Here is an 11,194-nt window from a genome sequence, read left to right on the forward strand (position 1 = left end):
TGGATGAGGGTTCTATCATGACAGTTAGGGTGTTCCGTCATCCAATCACCAGAGTAGGTCAGCTCAGGCACCCTCTTGACCATTGCCAGTAATTTATAGTAGAGTCATCTTTGTGGATTCCTGGGGACCTCTCTAGCACTCTGCTTCTTCCTATTCCCATGGTGTCTTCATTTATCATGGTATCTTTTTCCTTGTTCTCCCAATCTGTTCCTGATCCACCTTGGACCTCCCGCTCCCCTAAGCTCTCGTTCCCCCTACCCTTGTTCTCCATTACTCATCCTCAGCCCCAGTATGCTTATGTTAATCTCATCCATTTCTCCATTTCTGGGCGATCCCTGTGTCTTTCCTAGGGTTGTCTTTACTAGCTAGCTTCCCTGGAGCTGTGAGTTGCAGGCTGGTTATCCTTACTTTACATCTAGTATCCACTTAGGAATGATAGCTGAGGAGCCCCCATGGTACTTGACTAGGCCCTCCAGATACGTGAGACAGTTGTTTAGCTTGAAGTATTTAGCGGGCTCCCAGGCAGTGGGATCGGAACCTGTCCCTAGTGCATGAGCCAGTTTTTTGGAACCTAGTGCCTATGCTGAGACACTTTGCTCAGCCTTGGTGCAGGAGGAGGGGCCTGGACCTGCCTCAACTGAATGTACCAGGCTCTGCTGACTCCGCAGGGGAGACCTTACCTTGGAGGAGGTGGGAATGGGGGTGGGGGTGGGAGGGAAGGCTGGGGGTAGAAGGAAGGAGGACAGGGGAATCCATGGTTGATATGTAAAATGAATAGAAAATCTCTTAATAAAAAAAAAACTAGGAAAGCATCTAACATTGAAGCTTGGCCTCAATCTCTCAGAGAATCTGTTCATACTTAAATAATTATTAACAACTAAATATAGGTATTCTCTTAATTAGTCCTTATATACACACTTAAAAACCTCAAGTAATGCTTTTATGTACTATCTAGATGCCATTGTTATATAATAAAAGCAATACAATGCATTAACGTTAGTATGATGATAATAGTAATATTAGTCATATTTAACTGAATTAAAGATACTATTTCAGTGTCATGGATCTGCTATTTTTTCAGTCTTTCCCTTTTCAATTTTTGTCTGGAGGAATATATTTCCTTCAGCCCTTCTGTGTTTTCCTTTGTTGAAATGTCTGTCATCTTTGCGAACATTTGAACAGCTTCATCCAGGATTTGGAACTGAAGTCTGGCCTCACAGTGAGAGTAACTAGTGTAGACTGAGCAAGGAAGAAGAGCATGATGAAACTGAGTGGCCCTGGAAGGGCCATCAGCAACATGCACGAAAAGACAAAGGGCAGAATTGCATATCTGGGAACAAGATCAGCATCACTACACAGGACACTTCTGGTTGAAAAGGGAAGAAGAGGCCAGGGTTTTGTAGATTTTTTTCAAAGGTGCAAATCTCCAATAGCTCGAGCAGAAATACTTTGCAATTGTCTTTGTGGAATAATTTGAATGGGTAAAGAAATCTCCCATCTTATAAAAAAATTATATAGAAAGTTCTCCTCTTATTTGATAAACTGTCAAAAATGTTCTGTCATGAATCCCTGTAAGATTAGGTAAATTTAATGATGAAAAAAAAACTTGCTAAACCGCAAAAATGGAGTGACCTGGCTGGGAAATCTGAACTTCCTTCATAGACATTTCTCTTGGTTAAACTCCATCAGCAAAGAATATGGTTATCGCTTACAGTTGAGAATTGTAAGAATGTAACTAATGTCTGTCATTAATCATCCTCCTAAGCTAAGGGGATATCTCTTATATACCAGTTAAAGATTAGACTGCTAAACAGATGTTTGGATTTGTCCTTAGGTAGACGAATAAGATAGATTGGTAAGTAAATTCTAGATGCCCAGGAAGATAAAATGCTATTCAGGGGTTAAATCTCTGAGGAATGGGGGGAGAAGGGAGCAGCATCACACTAAGCAAGGCCTGAAAAGATGGGCCCAACTAACTTAGATACACATTCAGAATCCTTGGATGATGGAACCCAGCTCAGACAACTAGGTCAGACTTTCTGGGCATGGGCCCAAGTATCAGTTTTACTTATCTTGCTTTTTAGATCTTATATGTTTTACAACATAAAAACATGGGTGACAATAACTGAAGTATTTTATTATAGAGAACTTTGAACCCAAAGAAAATCTTTGTTATTTCTCCAGTTTATAGGTAAACATCTGTTCTTGAGATATGTCATTGCATTTTTACACATCTTCGCATCCTCTGCTTATATGCTCCCCATATTGTACCCACTGCCATTTTTTCAGCCTAGCACCAATGGAACTTTGAAGTTTATATTGAATAGTAATAAAATTCTACATACTAAGTGAATTATTAGATGCTTAATATTTGTAAAAAACAATGTTTACAATATTAATACATGAATAACAAATACCTAATGTTAAATAAATATTTCAGTGATCTTACCAAAAATTGGTCATACTGCTCACGGTCGATGCTCCGGGTACAATAGATATCGCCAGTGTCCTTTTCTATGAAGAACAAATTAAAAGGCTCTTTGTCCACTCCTGGTCCACTGATGGAGTAAAAGATGGTGTAATTCTGGGCAGCATCAGATTGGATCTATAACAAGAAGAGACAATTTGGAGACAGAACAAGTATATCTTGATCACTATCTTAATCTTACCTCTTGTGAAAGTTTACTTTTAATCACTTTCTCTCTTTCTTTTGTTCCTTCCTCCAACATTTCCCATTTTTTTTTTTCAAAATCTTATCTCCATCCTTCCATGTGTGAAGCCACAGACTCTGTCCCTTGCTTGATCCCTAATGTCTGTGCAGTTCTGAGGCCTGTGGAGCAGTGTGCCTTCACTGTCCTGTTCTGTTCCTGTACACAGTGCAGGACACCTTTCTGTGATTTCCAACTATTTAACACTGAAAACTGTATAATCACAGGTGAAGTAATACAGTTTCTTGTACTGTTAATTCTACTGACCTCAGATTGTTGCAAAGCTGCCCTAGGCTTGCATTGCAGCTGTGTGGCACGAGGCAGCTCACTTACTAACCCCAAAAGTGACCAATTTTTAGGAGGTAAGTGTTCATTTAAGCCAGAGTTGAGCTTTGCAAAATGAGTATATTTACTCTCTGCTGGGGAGAGCTTAGAAATCTAGCATAGGGTTGGAGAGGTGGCTCAAGAGTGCAGGTGCTTGCCACCAAGCCTGACCACCTGAGCTCAAGTCTTGGCACCCATGTGGTGGAAGGAGAGAACCAACCGTTCCTAGCCATCTGCGGACCCATGCATATGTATTTCTATGGCACATGCATGCCCTCTGCCCCAAATAAATAAATAAATAAATAAAATGTTTAAAAAATCTTCAAAAAATAGCATTTAGATGAAGAAACTCTATATAGAGTTTCTCTATGTTCCTCATTATAGTGAATAGATGATACCAGTAGTATTAATAATTTAATAATTCAATAACTTCCTTATTTAATATATTGTACACTATTTATTTATGTACTTTATTGGGGATAGAACTTAGGACCTTGCTTGGCAAACATTACCACTGAGCCACATCCCCAGCCCATTAAAGTTGCACCTTAGTTGTGTAGCTTGGTCCTTTTGTGGGACTCCTAGCAAGTGGGAGCAGGGGCTGTCTCTGATTCTTTTACTGGCTTTTGAGACCCTGTTCCTCATACTAGGTTGCCTTGCTCAGCCTTAATACAAGGGGAGGTAATTAGTCTTACTGCAACTTGATATGCCATGTTTGGCTTGTAGCCATGGGAGGCCTGCCCTTTCCTCAACAGGAACCAAGGAGTAGATGGGGGGAAACAGAAGAGAGGTTATAGGTTTGGGGCTGGGAGAAGAGGAGGGAGGGGAACTATGGTTGGGATGTAAAATAAACAAACAAATAAATAAAAATTTTAACACATATGAAATTTTAATGAAAACCATGGGACAGACCTGCTGAACGTGTTGTGGAAATGGACCTAATGAGTTCTCCATCAGCGAACATGGAATAGGAGCCCATCTTCTCTTACTGCGAGTGTGCACTGGATCTTTGGTATGTCTCTTCCTAAAAACCTACATTTGACGAGCAATGAAATACAGCTTTACTTAGCATTATTAAAACTGTGATTTTCTGTGTACTCCAAGATGGAGAAAATAAGTAAGAGTGATACATAACAATATCATGAATTATCCCCTAAAGAATTTGTATTATCTTTTTTCAATACACACACACACACACACACACACACACACACACACACACACACACACATTAACTTTTTACTGCATCATATTGCCTAGTTCTATCAGTTTCCTGATGTAACTAGTTAGCAATCAGAATTTGGTTGGTCATTGATATAAGCATCTTTGAGAAGCTATAGACTTTCCCTGCCCCACCCCCACCCCCACATAATCAATTAACAAATACTTAAGAACTGGCTTCATTTCATGAAGCATGGTGCAGGTGAAATCCATGCAAACCCTGTCTATAAATATTTATGTTCCACCACAAAAACGTGAACAGCATTTATTCAAGCAGCTTTCATGCAATTTGGATAAAAAGAATAATGCTTTATAAGCATTAATTATATTTTAAATTCAAGGAAGAATAAATAGTCTTTGCAATCAAAAGAGGTTTAGTTCAGAAATCTGTTTATAAATTTAATCAGTAGTTTTATGAGACTCAGTCATTATGCTGAGTTTACTTAACGTGAGATGCGAAGTGTGGCCATCTTCTCATGCCAAGGACTCATCACCCTTACCTACAAGACAGTGGGTTGAAGACCCATACCCCTCTTGGCCAGGCCATACATCCACTCTAAAGACAAGGGCCCTATGGAGTTTTCTACTATGCAAATGGGTCCCTTGATGAGTACCACAAGCCCCACTGGAAGGAAGCCACAGGGTGGAGTGGCCCTGCTTGCACTGCTTGCTTGTTCTCTGAGACCCGCCCTGGCCTTGTTCTTGTTCTTCAAGCTGGCTCTTCTTCCCACCACACCTCCAAGTTTATCTGAAGCCTTTGATATTCCGACGTTGCTCACTGGCCATGGTCTTCTTTCTCAATACTAACTGGGTAAATGGCGGATATGCCACTCTTTTAACAGTCCAGTCCTCAGTTATGAGAATGTTGAGTGCAAAAGACAAAGAAATCATTCAAGGATGCCTTTAGCCTTGCAGGTGCAATGGGAGCCCTGTAAGACATCCTGCACTAACCTGCTTTACCTTTTTTTCTCTTGCTGACAACTCAATTTCTATCTCCTTTTGCTCCTGCCTCTGACTGTCTGCGAGGAAGATGGAGAACCTCTTCTGCTCAGAAGACAAACGCAGGTCATGTGTTGTATAAATTGTGCCATCTTCTAGAATTCTGAAGGCTGGGTCACTGGACAGGATCAGGCTGGGTGACTTGAGGCACTCCTCCAGATTCACTGCAGGGAGGGTATTTCACAGCAATGTCAGGTTAAACCGGAAGGGAACGAGTCTTACAGGAATTACAACTGCCAGTTGACATGAGAGGAGCGGAAAGAGGGAGGGACACCTGAACACCTGCTGTTCTAAAATGTAGAGGCTGTGAAAATTAAACTAGTGGCGTTTTGGTCCCCCCCCTTCCTTTTCCTTCCTTCCCTCCCTCCCCCTCCCTCCCTCTTTCCTTCTCTCCCTCCCTCCTTCTTTCCTTCTGTCCTTCCTTTTGTCCTTCCCTCCCTCCGTCCCTCCCTCCTTCCTTCTTGGCCGTCAGTGCTGAGGATACAACCTAGAACCTCATTCAGGAAAGTCAAGCCTCTACCAACTGAGCTGCGTCCCTGCCCCTCTCATTACTTTCATCATGAATTAATTTAAGAAATAAACTATTCCATAGCTTTATTGGTTTTGGTTTGCTTCTACTTTCCCTAGTATCCAGGGGTTTGTGTACACAGGTCCTTGACTTGCAGTGGTTCAACTTCATGGGAGTGTGAAAGTGATATCCATGTGGCAGCAACTGACTTGATGCCTGGGGCTTTAATACTGATCTTTTTTCAAGCTAGGGATATGTGGTAAAAGCCTCCCTCCTGATGCTAGCCAGGGTTATGAACTGCTCCTAGTGATCCTTGAATAGGGAGATAGTAAGGGACCATGATGAAAACTGTACAGTGGACCCTGTTGCTAAGATACAATGCTTGGTAGGTTAGGTATACTGAATGCATTTTCCCCTTACTTTTAACTTATAATAGGTTTAAGAGGATGTGGTGACTCCATCATAAATCAAGAGCTATCTGGAGGTAGGTAGGTTAATATGTATGTATTTATATGTTGATAGATAACATATATAAGCATGTGTATACACATATATGTATAAATGCACTATATACATATGTACATACAATGCACTATGAAACAGAAATTTATATATTAAGTATATGTACAATTATAAATATATGAATTTCTATTTCATAGTACATTTTTGACTTACATAGTTTTAAACTGCATTTATTATAAGATGGTGTTAGTAGATTTTGAGATTAAGTTAAAATTTGTTTGGCAATGAGATAAAAGTTATGTTGCAATAGGTGAGAAGCCTAGTCTGTTCTTGTGCAATATTTCTCACTAATGATGCAAATAATCTTCATGTAAAATCTATTTGAGGTTTGAAAAACTCGGTGCTTAATGCATATTGATGATTGTGATAGTAAAATCCACTGAGATTGTATTTGACTTTCACAAGTTATTCTGTGAAGTAGACCACATAAATTCTCAATAAATATGTATTCACTGCTACCCACCACAAGTGCAGATTTTATATGGAGCATTTCAACTTTGAGACTTATTTCATGTTTCATCAGCCAAGAAACTTGACCCTGGGATTCTGGCAGCAGAAGAATTGACATGATTTAAAATACACTTCTAGTGTTGGTGCTTGGATTTGTTTAATCTAAAAGAATTTTCTTCCTTCCCTGAGGTTTGCTAATTTTTCCAGGAAGAAAGATACACAACCAAATTTGATAGTTTGACTACCTTCAACCACCATGAATAAAAAGGTAGCTACTTTCCAATGTAGGGCAAGGTTTAAAACTAAGTAGCAATTACATAACTTTCATCCCAAAGTTTCCAAGAGCAGCCCAAAACTAATTGCAGTAAGTTACAATTCCCAGGACAGATTCTCACCTTTGCCTACAGGTGTTCCAGCCTTAAGATGAGAGGGAATTTGAAGAGAAATTTTTTGACAGGCATCGCAAAATAATACCAGAACCTCAAAAAAAAAAAAAAAAGAACAAATTCAAGTATCATATTTGATTACATTTTTCTTTACATTTCAATTTTGTTTGGTTGCTAAAATTATTATCAATTTTAGAAACAAATGAACCCTTTTAATCCTCTACTTTTTCCTATTCATTTAGAAGGTGATTGGCACAGTCTTTGGGAACTCCAGGGTCATTTAGTATCAATGAAAAAGTTAAGTGAACAGTTCCTAGGACTACAACATTATTATATAATTGCAGCAAAATATATTATGATCCATTGAATTTATTGTATTACCTCCAAGACTCTCCACAAATCTCACAGATCTTTGGCCTGGAAAAGTACTGAATTCTAGAATTCTATAAGCATTGGTATACTAACTCTCTCCAACCTTTTTTTTTAAAACTACTTGAGGTTACTATTGAGGAATCGAGAAACATTTGAAGTATTTTTGAGGTTCATAAAAATAATACTTAGAACCAACCCACTCTCATTAAATCACTTTTTAGACTGTCTTAGAAAAGAAAAAAAATCTTCAAAGTATGTTTTCAAACCACCTAGCTAAATGTTTTAAACTAACAGAATTTTCTGAATTTCAATTATATTCAAGGCACAGCTATTGTTATAAAAATCTAGGAACTCCAAAGCAGACAGAAAACTATTTTTAAAAAAGTAAAAGTTATGAGCTCAAAGAATTGTATAAATTCAAAACAATTTTATTTCTTTTGTAGCACTTTATATTTATTTGCTTTTTTTCTCTTTATTAAAATAATTTCATGCTTATTTTTTTTAAAAAAGGACCACAGTAAGATTTCCCAGAATTACACAGATTCGTATGTGGTCAGATTTTCTCAAAGACCAAGTTCTAAAGTCATGGGATATGCTATTTGTGTGAGGATGAGCAAAATGGTTAATGTTCATATTAAGGATGCTGTATCCTTCTAACTCAACTCAAGTCTACCAGATGTATCATAGCGGCTTAAAACAGATTGTAAATTTGTTTTACAAATCTGTTAGGCATATAATGTGGCAAGCTCCCATTTTATATGTCACATTTGCATACAGCTGCAATTTAAATAACCACTTATGAAAACAAGAGGCATTCTTATTCATTTGGCTTTTTAGAAATATCATCATCCCTAATGCCAAGAATTGCACTAGTCTGTGCCTCAGCCTTCTTGAAGATAAAGTTTAGGTAGGTAATTGTCTACATGTATAGTGTGGGAAAAGCCCATCATAATTAGAAATAGATGCATGTACATACACATTTATATATGCATATACCTAGGTATGCATATATGAGTGTACATACATTTTATAGAATACATCCACATTTCCAAAACTATCCTCATTTTAGTTCCTCCCTCTCATAAGACCCCCACCTCAGGAATTCACCTTCTGTAGACAGAAACAATGGAAGTTTCCAGAACATCAGTAGTCCCTCTGCCTCCAAGTTAAAATTGGGGTCTAAATGACTTGGAAGGAGTTGAGACTTTTCCAGTCAGTATAGGATTCAAGGATGAAAGAGCAAAGGATGAATCAAGGGAATAAAGGGCTGTGTGGGGACCAGAACCAAAAGCAAGAAGAAACTGGGTTTAACCACATTTTACTTAACGGACACTAACTCCAGGTGGTCTCTGTGTGCTTTTCTCCCAGATAGTCACAGGATGAGAAGTGGACCATCAACCCTGCACTATAAATTATTCATATGAAGAAAATGTTTGTGCTCATTCATGAAAATCCCCAAATTCTGAAAAGATAATTTACAACTAAAGTATTTTTGGTAAAATAAAAAAAAAAAAACTAAATTAAAAACCAGGGGGTCACAATGCAGAATTTCCAGATGGAGATTTGGGAAGTTTTCCCATCAAAGGCAGACATAGCATCCTTTAAACAGTTCAAAGTGGTCACAACCCAAGTGAGCGGCAACTTCCTGGCAGTTCCAGTGACCGTCCCATTCCTCTTGTTGAGCTGAACTGCAGCCTCACATGGAAAGGTCTACCCTTCTTTAAAGGCTTCCTGAGTGAACTAAGAACATCTTGAGTAAGTCATAGCTGCACCCAGAATCCTTTTCTCTTTTTGCTGCTCAGTGGACTAGCATGTTAAATGCATGAGCTTTGAAAATGCCTAGTATCTAAAACAAATCTCAGAAACTTCTGGGCCAAATTCCAAAAATTTATTTCACCACTCCTTAGGAAAAAAAAATCACCACAGAAAGCTGAATGAAGGATTCCATTGAAAGACATTACCACACAGGCATTGGAGCTTGGAGAGTAAGCTTATCCCTCCTAATTCTGGATCGACCACAAGCCCCTCTGCTCTTCTCTGAATTGCTCTCAAATCAGCTTTTTCTTTTCCTCTGTCTATCCTGGCTGCCTTCCTTCCTGCCAAGACTCACTTTCAAGCCCCAGCTGGCAAGAGGAAGCAGGTGAAAGCATGCCTAGTTCCCTAATCCTTTGGATGTTACTCACCAGGAGAGAGAAAAGGAGCTGCTTAGAGAAGGTGCTCCCTGGGGCAGCGAGGGCCACAGCCATCAGAAGAGGTCCCAATGGCCAGGGACGGTGGGCAGCTAATGGGGTGGCCTGGAGTGCACAGGGAGGCTAAGCAGATGCCGCCACTTGTCAAGATGCTCTGGAGCCAAGTTGGCACAGATGAGGAGGCTTTGGAAGAGAGTCAGGAGACAAGTGATAAGAAACAGGAGGAGGAGCGACAGATGGCCTCCTTCCCTGGCCAGTCTTCCTCCTTCCAGTCCAACTCCCTGTGAATGTAGAGAGGTTTCCTACAAGTGAGGAGAGGGAGGCACAAAACACCCCATGCCCAGCCACTGGCTCCTCCTCAAAGCAGCTTTCAAAATTTCTCCTGCCACTTAACACATAGTCAGAAGCAGAAGACAACACCCTCCATCCTCAGCCCTCCTCCCTTTACCCCCAGGTAGAGGCAGTGAAGTCCTCCCAGTTATTATGTCCTCCCACAGCCTCCCCTCCTTCTTGGCCTTATTAACCTGCCTTGCCCCCCGGGTGCAAACAGGAATTTTGCATAAACCCCATGCCAAAAAAAGGAAGAAGAAGAAAGAGAAAAAAAGAGATGCCTGGTTGGATGCTTTGGCAAATCAGAGGACATACGCTTGTGCAATCACTTCCATCTGGAGTTATCTCCCCATCAAAGCATTCAGGTATAGCCTGTGCCACGAAGCACTACAGCTTTGCCAGAGAGATGACATTCCAGTTGATGCCACGGGTACATTGTGTTTACCCCCTATTATTTTCTGTCTCCTAGGAGTCAGTCCTCTAGACGTCACAAGGAATATCCCAAAGTATATCAACCTCATAAAAACAAAATAATAATAATAATAATAAAGCAACAAGGGACATAGTTTTTTTATTGTTTTCTTTTTCTTATACTGGATGTATCGTTATCCCCTTCCCCTGCAGAACAACTAAAATCTACTAGACTAATCACATTAAAAATCATCCCATTTACCCTAATTGTGCATTACAAGTAATACGGAAGTTGACCTAGAGTACTGTTGTAATGATGCCATAGTACACGGGCTTTGTAAACAACAATAACTCTCACAATGGAGACTTTAACATCTTTTCTTTTGTTTTAATTCAAGTTGTTCCGTATCAGTTGCATTCTATGACAGTGATAGAAGTTGGGGGAAGATGATAAATATTGCCAGGTATTAAGTGTTAGATATATGGATGAAACTAAATTCACATTTTCCAGACTATTCTATGAATCAAGAGCCATAGCAGACATTTAAGTCAGTGTTCCCAATAGACCAACAAGGGCTTCTTTTAGCAGATGACAAAACCTTGGGAAGGTAAACCTTATCCCTATGTTCATGAACAAATGTGTGAAAGTGGGCTGGGGATACAGTGTAGACCATGGGTTCAGTCCCCAGCACCACACGAACCAGGTGTAGTGGCACATGCCTGTAAGCTCAGCACTCAGGAGGTGGAGGAAGGGAGTCAGACATCCATGGTCAT

General features: G+C 39.8%; 1 protein-coding gene across 4 annotated transcripts in view; it reads right to left on the reverse strand.

Annotated features, from left to right (window-relative positions):
• Positions 1-10,048, reverse strand: part of Dsc1 (desmocollin 1) — a 30,079-nt gene extending 20,031 nt beyond the window's left edge. For 2 of the 4 annotated variants that reach the window (XM_028886568.2, XM_037196970.1), the window contains exons 1-5: positions 9,674-10,048; positions 7,128-7,212; positions 5,214-5,416; positions 3,945-4,064; positions 2,450-2,605 (exon numbers count right to left, since the gene is read on the reverse strand). In XM_028886568.2, the coding sequence (XP_028742401.1) occupies positions 2,450-2,605; positions 3,945-4,064; positions 5,214-5,416; positions 7,128-7,212; positions 9,674-9,736 (627 nt within the window). In that variant the 5' untranslated portion in view covers positions 9,737-10,048. Of the gene's footprint in view, positions 1-2,449; positions 2,606-3,944; positions 4,065-5,204; positions 5,417-7,127; positions 7,213-9,673 lie in introns of all 4 variants that reach the window. The other 2 variants (XM_037196968.1, XM_037196969.1) reach the window with 1 other exon arrangement.
• Between the last annotated feature and the right edge of the window lie 1,146 nt (positions 10,049-11,194).

Source organism: Peromyscus leucopus, chromosome 19, assembly GCF_004664715.2.
Source record: "Peromyscus leucopus breed LL Stock chromosome 19, UCI_PerLeu_2.1, whole genome shotgun sequence".
Taxonomy (NCBI): Eukaryota; Metazoa; Chordata; class Mammalia; order Rodentia; family Cricetidae; genus Peromyscus; species Peromyscus leucopus.